This window comes from Hemicordylus capensis, chromosome 3 (genome assembly GCF_027244095.1).
Source record: "Hemicordylus capensis ecotype Gifberg chromosome 3, rHemCap1.1.pri, whole genome shotgun sequence".
NCBI classification, from domain to species: domain Eukaryota; kingdom Metazoa; phylum Chordata; class Lepidosauria; order Squamata; family Cordylidae; genus Hemicordylus; species Hemicordylus capensis.
Window position 1 is genome coordinate 26,249,864 of NC_069659.1, and position 23,512 is coordinate 26,273,375.

The 23,512-nt window shown below is 44.7% G+C and overlaps 1 protein-coding gene across 1 annotated transcript in view; it reads right to left on the bottom strand.

The window, feature by feature from the left end:
• Positions 1-23,013, bottom strand: part of MMP20 (matrix metallopeptidase 20) — a 51,412-nt gene extending 28,399 nt beyond the window's left edge. Inside the window, exons 1-4 of the mRNA XM_053310869.1 lie at positions 22,888-23,013; positions 16,803-17,047; positions 1,737-1,885; positions 14-139 (exon numbers count right to left, since the gene is read on the bottom strand). Coding sequence (XP_053166844.1) covers positions 14-139; positions 1,737-1,885; positions 16,803-17,047; positions 22,888-23,013 — 646 coding nt within the window. The remainder of the gene's footprint in view (positions 1-13; positions 140-1,736; positions 1,886-16,802; positions 17,048-22,887) is intronic.
• Positions 23,014-23,512: the final 499 nt, after the last annotated feature.

The window sequence follows — 23,512 nt, forward strand, 5'->3', positions numbered from 1 at the left end:
ATTTTATACATACCATTCATCCCCATTGTCCACTTCTCTGCGTTGTCAAAATGAGTGTCTCCACCCAGTCCATCCCCAGGTGCAAAAGCATGCGCTAATGTCCCCCGTGGCCCATCAAATGGGTAGGAGTCCCCATGATCTAATATACAGTGCAGGAACATAATGGAAGATGGTGTAGTAGTTAGAGTAATGTTGCATTATGACACCACTCTTGCTCCAAAAGCTTTGGGTCAACCCCCCCCCCGCCTTTTTGACTCAGCCCTATTTGAATGGGGCTGCCATATGTCTAAAACAGTCTTTAATGGATATACATCCAGTAGTTAATAATGTTGCCTGATATCCTGACTAAGAAAGCACCAATGCTTCTGAAAATTTCAACTAACTCAACTCCACTGCTACTCAGAGGTGGGGGGAAATTTGAATTTCCTCCCCTTGCCTAGTGGCACAGAGTGTTTCCCCTTGCCTGGGAAATATTCTGTGCTATCCAAAAATGTATCCCTGAGGGTACCACAGCCCTCTGGGACATATTTCCAGGTAGGATTGCCAACATTCTGTTGCCCGAATAAGCGACACAATTTGGGGTGTGTGTGACTTGGGGGGCCATCTCAGGGGCGAGGCTGCTAATACTGTTTTTCATATCTTCTATACCTCATCTGACCTCTCAGGCTTTTTGATGTGATAAAAGTGCAAATGTTATTTTCTTTCCCTTCCATTTCTCAGAGTTCTCATTTAGTATCCTTTAATGGTTCCCTTCCTTCTGGTTCCTCTTCATTTTCTCCTGGTTCATCCTCTTTGTGTTGGTTTTCTTCTTTTTCCAGTATCTTGTACTCATATCTCTCTTCTGCCTTACTCTCTTCCAAATCTACTACCTGTCCTTTAGATCCAATTCCTTTCTCCTTTTTAAAATCTATTTCAACTACTACCATTCTCTTCTGTGTATTTTTACTCTTTTATTGAAATTTGGGGATTTCCCTTTGGAATTCAGGCCATGTGGTAGACCTCTTTTGAAAAAGTCTTCCACTGGTGTCAGTCAGAGACAAGGCAGGGCCAGAAGTGAAGAGGAAAGGGAGCATGTGCAGTTTCTGTTAGCCCAGGAGAGCTGCGTGTGCATTTATGGATGCAGGCAAAGCCAATACTGTTAACCTTTCTATTGCCCCCACCATGTAGCTAAGGATTGGCCTGCCCAGCGTTGTGCAGGACTGCTTTGGGGTGGTGCATGCTGCCCATCTGCTGTCCACTTGCCCTGGTGGGCAGCACCGAAGCTACTGATAGTGGCAGAGCTCACTCCCACGGCTCAGTCAGCATTGCTGTCACCACTGCCATTGCCTCTTTGGTAGGCTCATAGCAGCCCTTCCCATGTCTGGACCCTGCCAACTCCATTGTGCTGCCCACAGCTACCCAGATCAGAGTTGCCAGAACCTAAAGGGTATACTCGTGGGTCAGATGGGCCATTAGCCAGAATTTGGATTTTTAAAAGCCAAATCTGGCCACCTAGACCCAGATACGGGGGAAAGAGTGTCCTGGATGGGACAGCCACTTTCCCCTGGAATTACGGAACATCCCAGCCAATCCGGGACAGGTGGCAACCCTACCCTGGTGCTTCATTAGTCAGGGTGTCAGCCATTCATTCCATCAGTTTACCCAGGTTATTTTAGGGCACAAATGGACCTACTCTATTAAAAAGAACAAATAAATGCTAGACATCTCCCATGGTGAACTTTGGTTATAGCAATTACCTCCACTTTGAAATGAGATCATGATATCTGCTTCTCCTGAGTCTGCCTTTACGAAGTTCAAAGGGGCAGCGTTGCTCCAGGCTCTCAGCCCCATCTCCACAGCCTTGTCAACTTCCATGTGACTTAGGCTGGGTGTATATTTGGATACTCTGGCGGGAGGAAAAGCACATTTCAGGATGCAGATATAAATGTATGGGAAGAAGACTGGAAGGAGAGGATTTGAACATATGAAGCTGCCTTATCCTGAGTGAGTCCATGGGTCCAACTAGCTCAATATTTTTTAAACTGACTGGCAGTGACTCACCAGGGTTTCAAAGGCTGGCCTTTCCCAGGTCTACCGGAGATGTGGGAGGCTAGATTTGGAATCTTCTGTACACAAAGCCTATGCTCTAGCACAGAGCCAGTAGTGTAGCCACCACTGAGAGAGAGTGTGCAGTGCACCCATGTGCAGGTGCTTGGGAGCCAAGCTTGCCACCTCCCTGCCCCACTAGGGTGCTCATCCCCACCTTTGTGTCCCACCCCATCAGGCTGCATTTGCCCCTACTCCATGCCAGTGTGGCCCTGATCCGAGTGAGAACAAGTAGCCCTTCAAGCAGGCCTGTTATCGCTAGCAGTTAGGATGAGCGTGGCCCAGCAGGTGGGTAGGTGGTGAGTGAAATGGGTGGATTATTGAGTGGCATGTGAAGGGGGCAGGGTGAACAAAGGGGAGAGCAATGAACAATGTGGCAAGTGAAGGAAGACCACACTTCATATTCTGCCCCTGGTATGCCAAGTTGAAGACAGATCATCCTGGAGAGAATCTATGTGGTCGCTAAGAGTCGACACTGACTTGACGGCACTCACTCACTCAATGTCACTCCACTGAGCTCCAGTCCCTCCCCTGTGACCTAACATTTCATCACTCTTTCAGCACAATATTTCTGACTCTTGGGAGGAGGGAAGGGAATTGGGTCTTGCTTGAATATATGTCTGCTGGCATATATTCAAGCAGTAAAAAATTTCAAGAGGATTTGTAGTGGCTGCTTCAGGGGTTCTCAAAGTTGGGTCCCCAGATGATGTTGGACTACAACTCCCATTATCCCCAGCCATCAGCCATTGTGGATAGGGATGATAGGAGTTGAAGACCAACCACATCTGGGGACCAAACTTTAAGAACCCTTGGGTTACTTTTTATTCCCCATAATTACAATAATAGGGTCGTCACCGCAAGCCAAACAGTTAGACTTCTTCAATATGATTTGTGTGTTTGCCATTTCTAGAATATAGACTCATTTTATTCCAAAGTGAATTTCCAGACTCAGTGGGTGGCACAAGCCCATAGTGGGTCAAAGAGGGATTATATCTATATGGCACAGTGCATGGAGTACATGCAGAAGGTCCCTAATTCAAGCCCTGAGTCTCTAGGTAGGACTAGGAGAGACCCCTCTGTGAAACTATGGGGAGCTGGTGTACCCAGAACTATCCTAAATGGACTGATGGCTTGTCTCAGTGGAAGGCAGCTACATCTTCTTATAATGTCCAGAGAAACTGCACAGATGCATCTGATCTGAGACACTCACCGCCTTCGTACATAACGCCGAACTGGAGACAACTATGTCAGGGGTTTGGCTTTGTGATTGCCTGAATGACTGAAACCATAATTTCGACCCTAAGTTTTCAGTCCAAAACTTCATAATATGAACTTTCAGCTCGTAGTGAGTTTCGCTGCCAAAACCTCAGGGTTGAAAGCAGCATCATGTCATCCAAATTCTGCTGCTGTTGTAACCTGGGTTTTGTGCTCTGGCTGCTCCAGAAACCATAGAGAGGGTGGCCCAGAACAGCCCAGAAACATGTCAGTTCTGTGCCCGGTTACGGATGCCACCGGCTTGTTTGGTGGCAACCCATGACCGGGCTTTCTCTGTGGCTGCCCAAGGGTCTTGGAATATGGTCCCTACTGAAATAAGAGCATCTCCTTCTCTGTTTGTTTTCAGGAAGAACCTCAAGACTCTCCTGTTTTCACAGGCTTTTAATTAGAATTGATTTTAATAATTTTAAAACTTGTTTTAATATCTATTTTGTTCTATTGTTTTTATTATGTATTTTAATTTGTAACTTCAAATATTTTAAACTTTGTACACTGCCTAGAGATGTACATATCAGGCAGTATAGAAATATGATAGATAGATAGATAGATAGATAGATAGATAGATAGATAGATAGATAAGCCTGCTGTGCTTCCCATTGGCATCCTCTCTGATCAGTTGCCTCGCCCTCCACAATCTTCGCACTCCTCCTTCCGTTGCCTAGCAACAGAGACGTCGCATTGCCGCATCCCAAGCTCCAATGCATGTAAAGAGAGAGAACCACATGGAGGAAATCCCACTTCCCACTGTGTTTTATGCCCCCGCCCCTTTGTCAATCCACACAAAAAGGATGGGATGACAAGAAGGGCACAGTGGGAGAAGTCTCCAGAAATAAAGGGCTGCAGAAGTATGTGCACAAACACTTGGAACCCTGGTGACACCAGGAACTGGGCAACTTGGTTTCTCCCAACAAAGATCACACATGGCAGGGGAGTGATACCATGTCATTTGGCAGAAATACTGATGTGCTGACCCAGTGCAGAAACCTGCGGAAACCCTGTCCATAGAAACCTTCCTGTTGTCCGGTCATATAAAGAAAGAGACAAAATGTATCCCCACAAATCTCCTGTCTGTATTTGTCCATTTGCTTGTGTTATTTGAGCAGCCTGCAATGCACACCTTGGCACGCTGCCCGGTATGCAGGACCTTTAACTGCAGTTTCCATACAAGATGTTTTGACAGCTTCCCTCCGAAGAAGGGGAGGGGGCACATGTGCAAGGAACCCTTTCACCCAAGCAAGTGTGGCTGCCCAGCAAGGCTTCCTTTCTAAGGTGTTGCGTGTGGAGTGTAGTTGGGTAGCAGGGCATTGATTGCCCTGAATGCTTGGACAGTGCCTGTATTATTAAGGTTCCACTAGACAGTGCTGCTCCCACCAACTGTATAGAGTAGTGCCCTAAACACTGCATGTATATGTATGTGTATCCAAATGTTCAGCCTTGGCCCTCCCAGCTTAGAGGTGCCCCAGACTGGTGCGGTAAGTAGGCAGTTTGAAAGTTTGAAAGTAGACAATGATCTATCTCAGGTGTTTCCCTACACTTCCCACCTGATATCACCTGGACACAGGGAACGGCCCTGAGTCCTTGGGAGACTGGAAGGGTTGAGTTGAGATGGGAAGTATGTTCCGGAGTATGAGTTCTATTATTAACCAGAGATAACTGGAGCCCCCGAGGTTTCACACTATGTCCAAAGGGGGCTACTGAGTGGAATTTGGGGTTATAATTGACACAGTGCACTTCCATGGGATGGAGCCGCTTTTCATTATAAAAATGTTTTTCTTCATTAGAATTGCTCCACCTAGTGGAGTGAATGTGTAAGCCAATAAACTTCCAGGGCGGTAATGGTCTTCGTGTTTGCAACAATAGTTTAGCACCATCTCAAAGACTGGCCAGTTTATTTCACCATAAGCTTTCATGGACTAGAATGCAGTTCATTGGATGCATGAAGTGTCATTCTCAGTTAGCAAGTATCCATATGCACATATGATGGGACAGAAAGAGTGAGCACACTGCATCACCAACATAGCGACTTATTTGATGGGACAGAAAAGACTAACAACTCATAAAAGGTGGGGTCAAAGGACTATGGGATGGAAGGGATACTGTCAGTACCATGATTATGTAAAAAATAAATTGTAAGAGTGACAATTTGCAACAACAGTAATAGCAGCCTTCCTAAATGTGCTAAATCACTAAAACAGAAGCTCTCAAATGGAGGTTCATGGACCACTAGTCCACTAGTGGTCCGCTCGCTCAATCCAGGTGGTCTGGCGAACAGTTGTAGAACAATCGACAATATCTATAATTTGCCTTGCACTTGATTTGGTTTATTTTATAAGAGTTATGTGCTTTGACTTGTAGAACAAGAAAAGTTTAAGTGGTCCACTGAGACTCCAAGCAATTTTTAATTGCTCCGTGGGAGGAAAAAAAGCTTGACAACTGAACTAAAGTTTTGAAAAAGGACCCATGGTTCCCTCTTAGTGTTTGAACAGGTGGAAACGGACCTTTGACCAAAGCCCTATTCACACGATGAGGCGATTCTCATGACCGCCCAAAAGCGGGCTAAGGGAGCCTAGCTCACTTTGGGGCTATCGTGTACTGCAACGGGAGCCGTGCTTTTCCCGGCTTCAAACCTCGCTACGTACCCCTCCCATTAGATGAGGTTAACGGAGCGAGCGCTCTGTTAACCTCCTCTTTTTGCTCATGTGTTGCCATGGCACATGGCAACACATGAGTAGACCCCCCAACCGGGAGGCTGCAAGCCTCCAACAATCCAACAATCTTGACAATAATAGAGAACGTTAATGTACACACATTTCTAAATTTCAAAGAACGAAAGGCTTCACACATTCACATCAAGGAAGTACAACTGGAGGTGGTTGTTCAGTTCCTGGGAGCCGCAAGCACAGCCGAAGGTTGTTCCCAAGATATTCTACTCACACCTACCACTCGCACGGGGCATCCTGGAACTTCTGGGGTTTGTGCGGTCCACAATCCCTGGAGCCCCCGCCGGCTCTGTGATGCAGCCGGCGGTTGTGTGAGTGGCCGATCTGGCAGCCCAGGGCTCCCTTTTGATCATCTGCGGGGAGAGCGGGCTAAGCCTACAAACCCCCTTACAGCGCTTCCCACTGATCATGGGAAACGCCTCATTATGTTCAACACATGTACAGTCTGAGTCCAATGTGTGCACATGCACTTCGTTATGCTTGTACGGTCAGGGATGGTCCAAGACGCTTCACTGCCTGAGGCAAAGGACATCATGGTGTCCCTTCTGTCTGCAGGTGGTTGCTCAGTATTCTCAGGCCATGCTACTGAGGTAGCAGTGCTGGCATGCGATGCCCCCAAGCTTGGCAGTTGTGGCACGGGTTTCAGACTGGGGGGAAGCAGGGCGTAGAGGGGAAAGTTCACAGCATACCCAGTGGGGTGAGGAAGGGTGGTGGCAGCGAGTGGTAGGGACCAGTGTTCCCTCTAACAGGAATTCCCAGATGTTGTTGGTTACAACTCCCATAATCCCCAAGCAAAAACCATTGCAGCTGGGGATTCTGGGAGTTGTAGTCAACAACCTCTGGGAATCTCTGTTAGAGGGAACACTGGTAGAGAGGCCCATGAAATGGCACATATTGTGGCAGGGGGGCAGTGCTTGCTGGCCCCTCCATCCCTCCTGGTGCCCATGTGAGAGATACCCCTGTACATTCACATATTATGTTAAACACATATACAATTCTACCTGTACCCTGCCTTTGATGGGGCCTGTACTCAGGTTTACTTTAAAATGAACATATGTACAGCCATTCACAGAGACACACAAATGCACAGACACTTGTGCACATGTTCATCACCTACATCATCATCATCATCATCACCACTTAGATTTTTATACCACCTCACCCAGTTGGCTCTAGATAGTTCACAAATATAAAAACAGATTTTTAAAAACCAATTAACTTGTTAGAACAAAATTAAATTTAGGGGTGTGCATGAAACCACGGAGCTGCAGTCCAGCACTGGGGTGGGGGGTTCCATTAAGGGTGGGGGGGGCTTTACTTACCCCTCCTGCGCTTTCCACCGTTGGCGCCGTAATTATTGTAAAAATCCCGGCGGCAGGATTCCTCGCCGCCCGCTTCAATCGGTGACGATGGCTCCTCCGTGGTAAAAAAAATTGGGCGGCAGGATACTTCCCTGCCGCCCCCTTAAATCTTGCCCCGGACCCGACCGCTCGCTCTCTAGAAATGGGCGGGCAGCAGGGGGATGTCCTCCCGCCCCCTTCCCTGCTGTCTGCAAAAGTCTTTAGGAAGCCTTCTGCGCGTGCACGCGCAGAAGGCTTCCTAAAGACTTTTGCAGCCCGGCAGGGAGGGGGGCGGGATGTCGTGGTATCACTCCCCTGCCATGTGTGATCTTTGTTGGGAGAAACCAAGTTGCCCAGTTCCTGGTGTCACTGGGGTTCCAGGTGGCAGCTGGAGATGGACCTCTCCTGAGGACGTTAACGTGCAGTCGGGGTCATACTGAAGAAGGCTCTCTCCCAGGTAACCCGGTCCTGAGCCATTTAGGGCTTTAAAGGTAATTACCAGCACTTTGTATTTTGCCTGAAGACATATCAGCAGCCAGTGAGTGCAGCTCTTTTAAAACAGGTATAACTTAATGTCTGAATTGACTCAAAACGGCTATGGAATGTGAGAGACAGAATGGGTAACTATCTTTATGTAGCTGAAATGCATGAGATAAGTGCAATGATAAATTTACATCAGCAATAGTAACAGGAGTTAATTCCATCTTCCCAGCTGACCTAAGATACTTAACATGTGTAGTGAGAAAAGAACCACCACCCGCTGCCTTTGTTCAAGCCCAAAGACATAGGATCAAACTTCCTGATCAATTCTTGTTCAGCTGCGTCATGCTGGAATCTTGCTTCATGGTAAAAAGGTAGCTTCAGACATTTATTTATCATATTGCCCTTGTTCTAAGTTGCTCAAGGTAGCCTACATTTAACCCCTTTAATCCACTCAACAGCCCTGTGAGGTAGGTTGGGTTGAGAGACAGCACAAGGTCATAAGAACATAGGAACAGCCCTGCTGGATCAGGCCCAAGGCCCATCTAGTCCAGCATCCTGTTTCACACAGTGGCCCATCAGATGCTGCTGGAAGCCACAGGCAGGAGTTGAGGGTGTGCCCTCTCTCCTGCTGTTACTCCCCTGCAACTGGTACTCAGAGGCATCCTGCCTTTGAGGCTGGAGGTGGCCTATAGCCCTCCAACTAGTAGCCAATGATAGACCTTTCCTCCATGAAATTATCCAAACACCTCTTAAAGCTATCCAGGTTGTTTGCTGTCACCACATCTCGTGGCAGAGAATTCCACAAGTTGATTATGCGTTGTATGAAAAAGTACTTCCGTTTGTTGGTCCTAGATTTCCTGGCAGTCAGTTTCCAAACCCCTAGTTCTAGTGTTATGTGTGAGAGAGAAGAATTCCTCTCTATCCACTTTCTCCACACCATGCATGATTTTATAGACCTCTCTCATGTCTCCCTGCAGTCGGATTTTTTTCTAAACTAAAAAGCCCCTGGTGTTGTAGTCTTGCCTCATAAGAAAGGTACTCTAAGCACCTGATCATCTTCTGTACCTTTTCCAGTTCTACATTGTCCTTCTTAAGATGTAGTGACCAGAATTGTACGCAGTACTCCAGGGTTCATACTATAAAATCATGCATGGTGCTGTCATGTGGCAGCACCATAGTTTTGTATAAGGGCATTATAATATTAGGAGTTTTATTTTCAATCCACTTCCTAATGACCCCTAGCATGAAATTGGCCTTTCCCACAGCTGCCACACATTGAGTTGACACTTTCAATGAGCTGTTCACCATGACTCCAAGATCCCTCTCATGGTCAGTCACTGACAGCTCAGATTCCATCAGCATATACAGTACTTGAAGTTGGGGTTCTTTGACCCAATGTGCATCACTTTACACTTGCCAACACTGAACTGCATTTGCCACTTTCACCCACTCATCCAGTTTGGAGACATCCTTTTGGAGCGCCTCACAATCTGTTTTGGATTTCACTACCTGAAAGAGTTTGGTATCATCTGCAAATTTGGCCACTCCATAAATGTTATGTATGAGCCAGGCATTCAAACCCAGACCTACACTCCACTCCAATTTGGACTCTCTATCCAGAACAGACTACTGGATTTACTACCTGGATTTACTGGCTGACGCCTGACTGTGGGAGCACTAGTGCAGCGAGAGGATCAGAATAACAGCACTTCCAGACTAACTGCACCAGTACACTGGGAAAGAGGAGATTTTTTTAATGACCTCCCCTTTCCCAGGAAGCCCTCTGTGCCACCAGCAAATATGTCCCTAAGGGCTGCCTTGTTACCCTTCAAAGAAGGGCACAATGAAAATGTGATAAATAAAAGCCTGGAGCTACCTTTTTACTCAGACCGTGCACTAAACTTGAGCAATAATTGTCTCTGATTTGATATTATTATTTCTTGTTTACACAGTCAGACAGGTGTTATTGACTGGTTTGTTTTATCCAGACATCAAGTCCTTCCCAAGAACCTGGGATGCCAGAATTTTATTGTCAGTTGTTATAGATATCGTCGCAGAATATAGGCTGTTCCCAGTAAAGCTGCTTTTTGTAATTGGCTGATGGTGATTTCTGTGGCCCCTATGGTGTTGAGGTGCTCTTCAAGGTCTTTTGGAACTGCACCCAGGACTGCACCCATAAACACCCAGGTGTTTATGGCTTGTATGGTGTTACCGCCATTGAGTTTGGACTTGAGGATTTTTCTAACTCTCCTGATGTATTCACTTCCAATTTTTCTTTTAACTTCAGTGTGTGTGATGTTATCAGCCTGGAGAATGCCCAAGTATTTGTAATGTTCTTTCTCTTCCAGCTTCTTGATCTTGCTTCCATTGGGCAGTTCTATTCCTTCTGTTTTTCTTATTTTTCCTCTGTTCATTATTAATACAGCACACTTGTCTAGTCCAAACTCCATTGCTATATTGCTACTGAATATACGGACAGTGTTTAGCAGTGATTCGATTTCTGACTGGGACTTTCCATACAACTTCAGATAGTCCGTGTACAGCAGATAGTTTATTTTACTTGATGTTTTAGATGTTTGGTATCCGAGGCCTGTTTTGTTTAGTATTTGTGAAAGTGGGGTCATGGCAATTACAAACAACAGAGGGGATAGTGAGTCCCCTTGGAAAATGCCTCTTCTAATGCTAACCTGTCCAAGTGCCTCGCCATTGATTGTTAACTGTGTACTCCACATGCTCATTGCTTTTTAAATAAACATCTGAATGTTTTTGCTGATACCAGTTGTTTCTAAACAGTTTAGTATCCATGTGTGAGGCAATGAATCGAAGGCTTTCTTGTAGTCAATCCATGCAACATTTAGATTTGTTTTTCTTCTCTTGCAGTTTTTTAAAATCATTTTGTCAATCAGCAGCTGGTCTTTTGTGCCTCTGGTGTTCGGGAAATTTCCTTTCTGTTCAACTGGAAGCTGTTTGTTAGTTAATAAGTGTTGCATCACTTCATCTACTATTATTCCAGTTAATAATTTGAACATGGTTGGCAGGCAGGTTATTGGTCTATAATTACTTGGAATTGCACCTTTTGCTGGGTCTTTCATGATGAGATGAGTTTTCCCAGTTGTTAGCCATTGTTCAATATAACCTCCTTGCAAAATGTGATTGAACTGTTTTGATAGTTGTTTATGAAGGCTTGTTAGGTGTTTAAGCCAAAAGCCATGCAGTTCATCGTCGCCTGGCGCAGTCCAATTTTTAATTTTCTTTGCTCTTTCACTTATTAATTCTGGTGTTATTATTAGATCTTGCATTTGTTGGTTACATTTTTGACCTCTTTCATCCAGCCGCTTTTTTATTATAATCTATTGGATTGTCCCATAATTTCCCCCAGAATTCCACTGTTTCTTCTTTATTTGATGTTTCTAGGTTTCTTGCAGTTTCTCCTTTAGTAGAAACGTCTCTGATTTGACTGGAATTGGAGATTCTGCCTGTGTTGTGTAATTCTGGCTTCGTATCTGCTAATCTTCTTTGACACTGCTGTTATTTGCTGCTTTATTATTTCCAGGACTTCTCTAATTTTCCTTGAATCTAGGTGGTATTTTTGGATCAGATACTGTTTGGTGTTTTCATTCTTCAGCTTCTTGTCTTTCATATCTTTCAATTTACTAGCATCTGATCTAAGCCTGGAGATTTTATTTTCTAATCTAATCTTCCATTTAGGTGATGTACTGCTTTCTTTTTTTACAGGTCCACTGATCTTATATCCGATCTCTTGTGTTGTTATTGTTGCTGCACTGTACATTAGCTGGTTTGTTTCTTGCAAATTATTGGTTGTTATTTCTGCAAGTGCAGCACTGACATCTTTTAATGCCTGAGCGAGTTGTTTTTTGGCAACTGTTTTTAGAGCTGGAAGTCGAACCCTGGTGGTTGTTTGGTTCATGTGCTCAGTTATTTTTTGCTTTAGTTCTTGTTGCTTTTCTGTTAAACGGCATTTGGGTTTTTGAGGTGAAGGCAAAGGGGTGGTTGCCTGGTTTTGATTTTGAAACAGTTCAGTAACAGTGGCATCCTCGATTTCCAACACCTCCTCCACCTCTGCCCGAGCAACTTCTTCAATTGGTGGTAATTCTTCTTCCATATCTTGAGCCTGTGTTGCTCTTTGCAGTTCTTCCAGCTCAGCTCCTGTGAATACTTTATTTCTTATTATGTATCTTCTCTGGTCTGCTAGCCTTTGTTCTGTTATTTCTGTGTCTGGATGCTTCTCTTTCCAAATTTGGTACATTCTTTTTAAATAACCTCTTCTAGTTGGACTAGACTTGTAATAGCAGATCATTATTTCCTTGTTGGCATTTTTCGTATATTTTTTTCGGTTAAGCGATGTTTCTTCCAGTAACTTTGCTGTCTTCAGCCCTGGTTGCTCAACTGATGATCCTGAGTCCTGTTGCCCACTTGCCACCAGATGTCCAGGGACTATAGCACCTGGCGTGGTCCTTGTTGACCCGGGTGACGACCGATCCGGTATAGATTTATTAAAGTTACGTCTCACCATATTGTTGATGGGAGAGGCACTCTTTGTCTGGATCCTCTGGTGAGACCTGTCCAGTATGGTTGGACCTCTGGCATAGCTCTCACCTTCCTCAGAGCACACAAGCCCCACAACCACGCCAAGGTAGTGCCTCACTGGGGGCACTAATAATAATAATAATAATAATAATAATAATAATAAATATTTCTATACCACCCTTCCAGAAATGGCTCAGGGCGGTTAAGACAGAGAAATAACAAACAAATAAGATGGAACCCTGTTCCCAAAGGGCTTACAATCTAAAAAGAAACATAAGATAGAGGTACTGTGCTGGGGGTGGATAGGGACAGTTACTCTCCCCCTGCTAAATAAAGAGAATCACCACATTAAAAGGTGCCTCTTTGCCAAGTTAGCAGGGGTTTGATAGTGCCCTTATTGACAGCATTTTGCATTGTATGTATTGTTTTTGATGCAAAGTTGCTAAAAGCAGATATTTTCTGTTTCGTATTACTCTATAGAACTGCATCACAGCATTAGATGGTGCTTTTCATGCTTTGTTTTCAGTTATTTATGTCCCAAAACATGTTTCTCTTTGAACCTGGTGATGTGCCTTATATGGGAAAAACTGAGCAGGGAAAAGGAGAGCACTTGTGTTATTGACAGCTCTAGCTGCACATTGCTTCAGTGCATCATCAAGCTTGCAGATGCTTAGAGCAGTGGTGAATCCAGCCACCATTGGGCAAGAGTGGGGGGACAATTGTCCCTGGGCCGCTGATGTCCAGGGGCTGTGAGGGCACCCCTCTTGCCCCCTCCAACACCCAGCTGGCAAACGAAGCGCTCATGGGGTGGGAGCGTGACACAGAGCCCTTCACCTGCCCCCAGTTGATGAGTACATTGCTCACTAGCTGGCTGCTTTCTTTCACTCCCTCACTCTGAGCAAGGAAGAGGGGCAAAAAAACTCCAACTTCACATATATGCTGATGGGGTCTGAGCTGTCAGTGACTGACCAGGAGAGGGATCTTAGGGTCCTGGTCCTCATTGAAAGTGTCAACTCAGTGTGCAGCAGTGGTAAAAAAAGGCCAATTCCATGCTTGGAATCATTAGGAAGGGGATTGAAAACAAGACTGCTAATATTATAATGCCCTTATGCAAATCTATGGTGCAGCCACATTTGGAATACTATGTACAGTTCTGCTCACCACATCTTAAGAAGGACAATGTAGAACTGGAAAAGATACAGAAGAGAGAAACCAAGATGATCAGCAGTCTAGAGCACCTTGCTTATGAGGCAAGGCTACAGCACCTGGGGCTTTTTAGTTTTAAAAAAAGACGACTGCGAGGAGACATGATAGAGGTCTATAAAATCATGCATGGTGTTGAGAGAGTGGAGACAGAAATGTTTTCTCCCCCTCACATAACACTAGAACCAGGGGACATCCAATGAAACTGATCGCCAAGAAATTTAGGACGAACAAAATGAAGTACTTTTTCACACAATGAATAATTAACCTATGGAATTATCTGCCACAAGTGGTAGTGACAGCCACCAGCCTGAATGGCTTTAAGAAGGGTTTAGATAACTTTATGAAGGAGAGATCTGTCAACGGCTACTAGTAGGAGAGCTGTGGACCACCTCCAGCCTCAGAGGCAGGATGCCTCTGAATACCAGTTGCAGGGGAGTAAGTAACAGCAGAAGAGAGGGCATGCCCTCAGCGCTTGCCTGTAGGCTTACAGTGGCATCTGGTGGGCCACGGTGTGATACAGGATGCTGGACTAGATGGGCCTTGGGCCTAATCCAGCAGGGCTGTTCTCATGTTTTTAAGAAGCACCCAGCCAGTGAATGAAGTGCTCATGGCTGGGAAAGATGGACTGCGGTCTGCCTTTGCCGAAGAAGCCACAGCATTTAGTAAGCATGAGCCCAGCAGCAGCTGCCACCGAGGTGACTACCAAGCATCCCCCATGATGCCAGCCACATCCCCTGTGCCAGCGTGTGTCTGGCACCAGTGCAAGATGCATGGGCACATTGGTCATGCAACATGCAGCCAACCTCTCCACGTCCCTGGCTCAAAGCTTGCTGTTGCTGTATCTTTGCTCTTTTTCCAGACACACTGCTTGTGGAGAGGGATGGAGAAATAGTATATTAGACTCACCATACTTGCTTGTGTTCCTCCTCATGCCCATGCTCAGCTTGCAGAGCCTGCCTGCCTCTTGTTACTCTTCCACAACCGCCACCAGCGCCCTGCTTGCCAGCCTCTGCATGACTTTAGGTCTGTCTGAAAAGGGACTTGGCTGCTCCTATGCTCTGGCTCAACTAAGTTGGTGGGATGGTGGCACCTTATCTATGGAGAATAGGCCCCGCAGTGAGGCTCGCCTGGCATCATCACTTTATACTTTTAGATGTCAGCTGAAGACCTTTGCTGTTCACTCAGTCTTTTAAAGACTTTGGGGGGGAAACTTTTGAAAAAAGTTTTAAGATGTTTTGTATTGTATTTTGTCTTTTTAAAATTTTGTGTTGCAATTAGTTTGTCTTGTTTTATGTGTTTTTATTATATATTTGTAAATTGATGTGGTGTTATGAGCTGCTCAGAGAACAATTTGTTATGGAGCAGCTAACAAATAAAGTTGTTGTTGTTGTTGTTGATGATGATGATGATGTTGATCTGTGCCTTGGCATAATTGCTGCACACTCCACTTGCCTGTGTCCACTATTCTGCCCACACTCTGCCTGCACCTTGCTCCACTGCACTGTAGCACACTACAAGCAAACTTCTGCCTCATTGCCTGCAAGCCCACCAGGCCAGCCTCCCCATTAATTCAGCTCAGACCCCTCAGTCTTAACCAGACAAAGTAGAAATGTGTGTGTGTGTGTGTGTGTGTGTGTGTGTGTGTGTGTGTACCTTCTTCTCCCTGGCACAGATAAGCCTGCAGTTTGGGGAACAAGGTCCTCTCGGGAGGGGCTTCAAATGCCCTCAAGCATCCAAGTAAAGCAAGGATGGAAGAACCTATTCAGTGCGAGGATAAACATAACCATGTACACCATGCTGAGCTCCTCAGAGCAAAAGCAGGATACAAATGTAAAAATAAATAAATAAGTAAAAGCAGAAGGATGAAAAGCGGGGTGGTGGAAAGTTTTGCCTGCTTCTTAGAAACTGCCACTTTTGCATAAAATGGGGGTTAGCATCAAGTCCTAAAAGGGGTCCACTATCAACCCTAACAAGGGTCTACCATGCCTGGAAGTTTCATCCTATTGTGATTTACAATAATACATTTACAGACATTATTTCTAATGGGCCATTAGATCCTATAGGACGATGCATTGACCTGATGCTGATGCATCATCCGATTCTCTCCAGGCTCAATTAATATCGAGCGGACAATACAATAATCATCTGCATCAGATCAGAATCAGACTGGATCTGATAATTTGATTTGTGCACAACTTTACTTTTTAACCATAGCGCAAGACTGCAGCTTGAAACAGTGGAACTAGGATGCATCAGGAGACTGGATTCATTACAGTATGCCTCATTTGTTGTAATGGGAACTTTTGCACAAGCTGCAAATCTGTAAACCCTTGTTTTTGGCACAACAAATCCATCATCTTGTGCTAGTGCAAGTTTGCCCAATCTGCATGTCATTCTTTGCTTGGGATGTCAGCCATCCAAAGAGGTCAGTTATGGATATCTTTCACAATGAAGAACATTCAGGCACTGAAGTACTGAGTGTACATGGTTCAATAGGGAGATGAAACTTAAACTGCCATTAAGAGGGGATAATTTCAAACATCTCATTTCAAGTATTGTTGCATACCTTCCAACATTTTCCAGATGAAAATAGGGATACACTTGTAACAACCAATTTTCATGCCAAGGATTACTGTCCAAGCTCCCACTTCGCCCATGATTACCCATTGCTGAAGACCAGATTCTACCCACTACATACTGTGCACGGCAAAGTGCCTGAGTGTGGTGCAAGCACTGAGATGCAGGTGCACTAGAGATAGGATATAACCATCCATCCCTTTGGGGATTTAAATTCTAGAGACTCTGGGGAGGGAGCTGAATCCTCCCTCCCAGTAAACTGCCTTGAGAACCTTTGCTGAAAAGCAGTATATAAATATTCATAGTAGTAGCAGTAGTAATAGTAGCAGCTGAATCCTGAAACAAAGAACTCTAGGAACTCACATTAAAATAATAATAATAATAATAATAATAATAATAATAATGATGATGATGATGATGATGATGATGATGAACAAGGCATCGGCAAGAGGCAAAAACAGGGGCAAAAGAGGGATAGTGATTTGCAAGGGACAGGTTCCAAAAAATAAGAGCTGAACCTGATAAATAAGGCCAGGCAGAGCCTTTGTTGTGGAAATCAACTCATTACCTGTATGTCAAGGTACTTTTCTTCCACTTAGGTTCTCCTGGGAAGAGGCGATAGTTGGCTACATCAGGGACGCCACACCGCGGCCTCTTTATTACATCCATGGTCTTATAGTCCAGTTTCCCAGTGACCTGCAGGCCAAAGAAGGCCTGCATTTGTTGAACCTTCTTTGTCAAGGCATTGCCACCGCTGACCATCTCTCCAAGTTGGTGTCCTCCCTTTGGTGTGTAATACTTGTCGAGGTATTCCTAGAGGAAGAGAGAGGCAAGGGAGCCATTTCATTCCCCACTCCTGGTTTGGGATGCAGATGATTAAAGCCAAAGTTGGCACAAGATATTTGTCTCCAGAGGAGGAAAAGACATATTTATATTATGTACTGATCTGATTTGTTTTAAGAATGTCTGCCCCACCTCTCACCAAAGTCTTAGGTCAGCTTACAAGTTAAAAATGAAAACACAACAAATAAATTCACTGAAGTGCTAGGAAAGCATTGCAGAGATGAAACAACAGTTAAGTGCTAAATGAGCAAAGAGGAACCTTTCAAAGTGGTGATTCTCTTATGTTTAGCAGGGGGAGAGCAACTGGCCTTCCCCAACCCCAGCACAGCATCCTTCCAGTGGCAGTTGCTGGTGTCTGCTTTATGTTTCTTTTTCAATTGTAAGGGGATCATCTTATTTATTATTTATTTTTCTATGTAAACTATTTTGCAACTCTGGATGAAAAGCAGTATATAAGTAGTAGTAATAGGAACATAGGAAACTGCCATATACTGAGTCAGACCATTGGTCTATCTAGCTCAGTATTGTCTTCACAGACTGGCAGCAGCTTCTCCAAGGTTGCAGGCAGGAATCTCTCTCAGCCCTATCTTGGAGAAGCCAGGGATGGAACTTGGAACCTTCTGCTCTTCCCAGAGCGGTTCAGTTCCCTGAGGGGAATATCTTCCAGTGCTCACAAATCAAGTCTCCCATTCAGATGCAACCAGGGCAGACCCTGCTTAGCTATGGGGACAAGTCATGCTTGCTACCACAAGACCAGCTCTCCTCTCCCGTAGTAGACCAGTAGTAGTAGTAAAACCACTTGTAATTATTAGCAGACAAATGCTGCACAAATGCAAAGATGGTGGGCTAGCTAGTTCCACCAAGTTCCAGAAGAGTGTTGTGGTGGTGCAACTGAGTTTGCTTGTGCAGCTTGTGGCATGCCTCCTGCTCTGAGACCTCTCCCTCAGCCCATATACCTTGCAGCCAACTATGCAAAGCCATCCACTGTCCTTGTTGCATAAGCTTCACGGGTGGACCAAGAGTGCAAGAGACTGAGTGACTTTGAGAATCAGCTCAGCTATGTGACCTTTTGCTTCTTTGTTGCACAAGTGCAGTGTTAGTCTGGATGTCAGTCACACAAGTTAAAATGCCTGGGAAAATAATAATTTAAAAGTCTTCGCGGGCATTGAAAAGACATGAGCAGGCACAATTCCATGGGCATGGTGCCACAACCAAGAAGGTCCTCTCCCTAGTGACCACCTGCTCCAGCTCTGATTCATGTGGACCGATTTTGCTGTATTAGAAGAAAACACATGAAGACCCTTTGCCTTGAGTAGGGCCTACAGATGAGACACAAGGGGCATAGGAAGCTGCCTTATACCGAATCAGAACATTGGTCCATCCAAATCAGTACAGTCTAAACTGATTGCCAGTGGCTCTCAGGCAGGAGTCTTTCCCAGCCCTACCTGGAGATGCCAGGGATTGAACCTGGGACCTTCTGCACACAACACAGATGCTCTACCACCCAGCTACGGCCACAACCCCTTTGTAAAATAAAAGGCATTCTTCATAAAATAATAACTTTCTCACACCAGCCGGTAGCCTACCTCTTCCTTCATGTTCCTTTCATAGGTTCTGACCATTTTGTAAAACCCACATAATATTTCCCAACCATTTCCCCAGAGCTTTGAGTAGCTGTGGAGGTTAGTAATACTGGCTGATATGCAGACTAATGAAGTTCCAGTGCCTCTCATGAAACACTGGTGCTGCACATGTTCAGCGGCTGCCTTCCAGACTACAGCAGTGCCCATGTTTCCTGTGGTGGAGGGTGGATTTTCACATCTCCCCTGTCACCCTGAAGCACTCCCTGAAACCTGGAAGTACGTCCCCGAGGGTCACATAGTCCTCAGGTACCTACTTACAGGCCACAGGGAATGCTGCTGGGGCGGGGAAGATGGGCAAAAATTGCACCTCCCAACACAGTAGTCTGCAGCACAGTGTTGTATTCTATCTAGTTATCTTTGTTGTTGTGTTGTCTGGATGTTTGTCCCAGACTTGGGGATCCTGTAGGGAATGGGGGTGGGGTGGAGTCAGAAAGAAAAAGGAAGGAAAGGGGAAGGAGAAAAAAAATCAGTTGCCTCTGAATAAAGCCGTAGTTAAACCAGCATAATATATCTTTGTGTTTACAAGGGGAGCAGTTATAAAACACTTGGCAATGAGATTTTGAACCAGCTATGTGTGTTAACCTGCAAAGGTTATGAAAATCCCTGCATCTTGCCTTCATTGCGTTACTGGGCCTACATTCCTGAACTGCTGCATTCTAATATTGCACCTGCTGATTGTTTATGCAGTTTTCTGACCTACACAACCCCTGAAGGTACTTTCCCCCTTATCAATCCTGAAATCTGTTGTTCACTGGATGCCCACTGCAGCATGGCTCAAATCCCACCACCACCTTTTTTTTCTTGTCCACCCCAGGAGAACCTGCTCTTCCCTGGAAACAATGGAGGTTCTATTTCTGCATTTACCTGCTCACTGTACAGACTCCTGATCTTACTCCAGCAAAGCAGAAGGCTATATTGCTTCACTGCCTGGGCTCTGAAAGCCAAAGAATATATAATTGTTTGCCCTTTCCTACCAACTTGGGAGGGAATGCCAACCCTTACGAAGCTGCTCTTCATGCCTTAGTTGATCATTACAGTCCTACTTTGAATGGGATTGCCGAATGTTACAATTCGTATTCTAGATCCCAACTTCTTGGCGAATCTATCGATCAGTATGCCATACACTGTATGCCTTAAGTGTAACCTGTGAGTTCGCCAACTTTACTAATGGACTGATCAGGCATCAGATTGTTATAAAAACAAACTGTTCCAAGCTGCATGAAAAACTGCTACTGGAAGGGCAACTTACTTTGGATAAAGTTATGGAGATGGATAGGAGGGTGGAAAATGCTCTTCACTTTGCCAAATTGCTCTCTTTGGCATCCCAAAACTAACATCCTGAAATCCTACAGCAGAATGGAAAGTGTATGTGTCACAAAAAGGAGTCTCATTGGGCTGGAAACATCAGAAATAACTCTGGATAGTGTTAGACCCAAATATCACGGAATCTGTATTACAGGTGATGGAGCATCCATATGCTGATATGATTGCTGATTTCTCAGACATTTTTGCTGATACTCCTGGCACTGCCATGCATTTCAAACATAAAATTCAGATGGAGGCAAATGCAATACCCCCCAAACATAAAACAAGGACTGCACCCATAGCACTGTGCCAACCACTTAAAAAGAAGCTTTTAAGACTACAGCATGCTGACATCATAGAGTCTGTTGATTCATCAGAATGGGTCTATCCCATTGTTCTTGCATGGAAATCAAATGGTACATTTCAAATGTGCATAGATCCATGAACTCCACTGCTGAAAACCCTGCTCTCACTTCTTTTGATGCCAGTAGGCACACTATTGCAACCACTTACTTCTGAATAAGGTTTGGGAGCTGTCTTGACCCAGCAAAAAGGAGAGAGAGAAGTTACAGTTGCTTTTGCTTCCAGAGTGTTCTGCATCTGCTTCAGAGAAGATGTATTCTGTCACTGAAAAAGGAAGCTCTAGCATGTTTCTGGGCAGTGAAGCACGTCAGGACTTACTTGTGGAGTAGAAAATTTACTTTATGGTCAGACCATAAACCCCTATCTGCTGTATTTACTACTCGGGGATCAAGTTGAGCAACCTCAAGAATAGCCAAAGATCACCAGATTTATGGATTTAAATAATTGCACTTATAGCTTCATCCACTCATGGAGTGATCACGTCTTCTGAATGGAAAGCGGCCCTCAGTGCTGAACGAGTGCTTACTGAACTTAAACCTCACATAACTAGTGGATAGCCATGCAAAAACAAGGTACTGAACATCTTCTAACATACATGCATGTAGTGAGTGAGCTGTCCCTTTTCATTGAGCTAGTACTCTGAGGATTCATCATTTGGTGAAGCCAACTTTCTTACAAGCAAAAGTGATCAAAATTTCCTACGAAGGTCACCTGGGCATTAGCTTCACTTTCCCCATCCTCTTGACTCCAGTCAAGTATCCCAATGGTTCCTGGGGAAAACTTGATCTGGATATAATGGGGCCTTTTGATAAAACAAAAGATTTGTTATTGTGATGGTGGGTTACTATTCCAGGTGGCCAGAAGTTTGATTTGCTGACAACATTACGACAAAGTGATTCAGTTCATGGCTGAAGTTTTTGTGATAGAAGGTCTTTCTAAAGAACTAGTGACTGACAATGGGACACAGCTTACCTCATCTGAAATGGATCAATACTTGAATGACCATGGGATAAAACACAAGACTATATATATTTTTTGTACCATCCTTGAGGGAATGACTTAGTGGATCAAATGAAGAGCTTAGTGAAGGAAAGTTTACAACTTGCTGCTACTCAACAACATCCCTGGAAAGAGGCAAGCCACAAAGCTCTATTTGCTTATCAAATTATTACTCATTCTACTACACTACAGGAAAATCACCTTTTGAACTGCTGAGAGGAGGCAGAGCTACCACCAAACTTATCCAGTGGCAGCAACTGATAAGGCTTTTCATGTCATTTCACCCTGCAGATGCAGAGATTCATGATTGGGTAAGGGAGAAGCACCAAACATATACATTGCATGTGGAATGGAAATGGGGTGAAAAACAGGGGACATTTCAGGTGAGGGACTTGGTTTGATTATGGTTGCCTTATAAAGAGAGAAAGAGATCTTTCCAATATTCTGGACCGAAACCAATAATCAAAATCCAAGGAGATTCTGTCATATTGGATGATGGAAAGTCATGGAACAGTTTGATACTTTCCAGCATGCATACTGTGAGACAAGACGGAAGGAAGTCTATCTTAAGAGAGGAACTGAAGAGGAATTTGATCTTGCCTCCAGTTTTGACCTCACAGATGAGGCTGATGAAAGTGATGGGCAACCCTTGGTGTCAGAAGAAAAATCACAAACAGCTCCTGTGCCAGAGAACTGAGGAATCAGGAGAAGGATGCAGGACAGGAGACCACCTCAAAGACTTCAAGACATTGTCATGGAATCATTTCAATTTTAAATCATTTCAATTCTAGTTGTTATAAAGGGGAGGATATGTTGTATTCTCTCTAGTTATCTTTTATGTTTTGTTGTTGAGAAGGTTGTCCCAGTGGGGATCCTGTAGAGAGTGTGTGGGGTGGAGTAAGAAAGAAGAAGGAGGGAAGGAGGAAGGAGAAAAAATGGAGTTGCTTCTGAATAAAGTCTTAGTCAAACCAAGATATATTTTTTCCTGTTTACAAGGGAAGCAGTTATAAAACACAGTCATACCAGGGCTTCATGAGAAGTCCTGGTGCTTTGTTAGTCTGCATTTCAACCACTGGGCTTACCAGTGGCCAGAGGCTACAGATAATCCACACATGAGAAAAGATATTAAGCAGCTGTCAGTCTGTTTCCATGCGAAGAATGCAAGTCTCAAGCAACCAAGTTTATGGCTTCACAAGTCCAAACCTGCTACCTGCCCGAGATAAGCAAATAGCACAAGGCAGCTGTCCCCACCTGCTCTTTAACGCTAGAATTATTGGTTTAACTTCTTAACAATAAGATCCCCATCCCAGCACCACTGAGCTGGAGGCAAGTTCCACTGACAGAAGTGAAACTGTGTTCCAAGTAGGTCTCATGCATCCTAGCAGCACAATCCTTTGCGTAATTACTTAGAAGGTAAGGCACACTTAGTTCAGTGGTACCTGCTCCCAGTGCATGCAGGACTGCAGCCTCAGACATTAACATGTGCAGAGCATCACCCACCTGGGCAATATAGAAGTCTTTCCAGTTGGATGTACGTGGCAATGCGAAAAGTGCAGGGGCCGCAGCTGAACACTTCAGAGAAAGGACCAGAAGCAGAGGCAGGCAAAACATACAAAGGAGCTCCATTTCTTCCCAAAGACAAAAGATGCTGGCTTGACAAGACCAGGCAGAAGGACCCTTTGCCCCTTTTATAGAGGAAAGCGGGTTTGGGAACTCTGAGCCAAAGTGACTCATGTCTCACAGTAATTACACAGCTTCAGGTGTTGATGAAGGGGTAACACACTAGTCGTTAGATACAGGGAAAGTTGAATTCCTCCCGTCTTAGGAAAAGCACTCCCAGGAAAGGAACACAGTACAATGGACTGGATCTAGAAATGTGTGAGCAGAGCTTGCTTTTATACTTCCCCACTCCTGCTGTAGCTCCTTGTGTCCCTGAAAAGCCACTCCTGTGGGTCAGCAACCTTTCAAAATGCAGCAGGCGGGGGAAATCACTGGGAACTCTACAGCGTTCTGGCTTGTTACCCTGCCCTACTGTCATGACTGTAGTTGCCCCTATATGACTGTATATGTCTTTTTATAATGTTTATAATTTTTAATGGCTCTTATAGGACTTTATAATGCATTT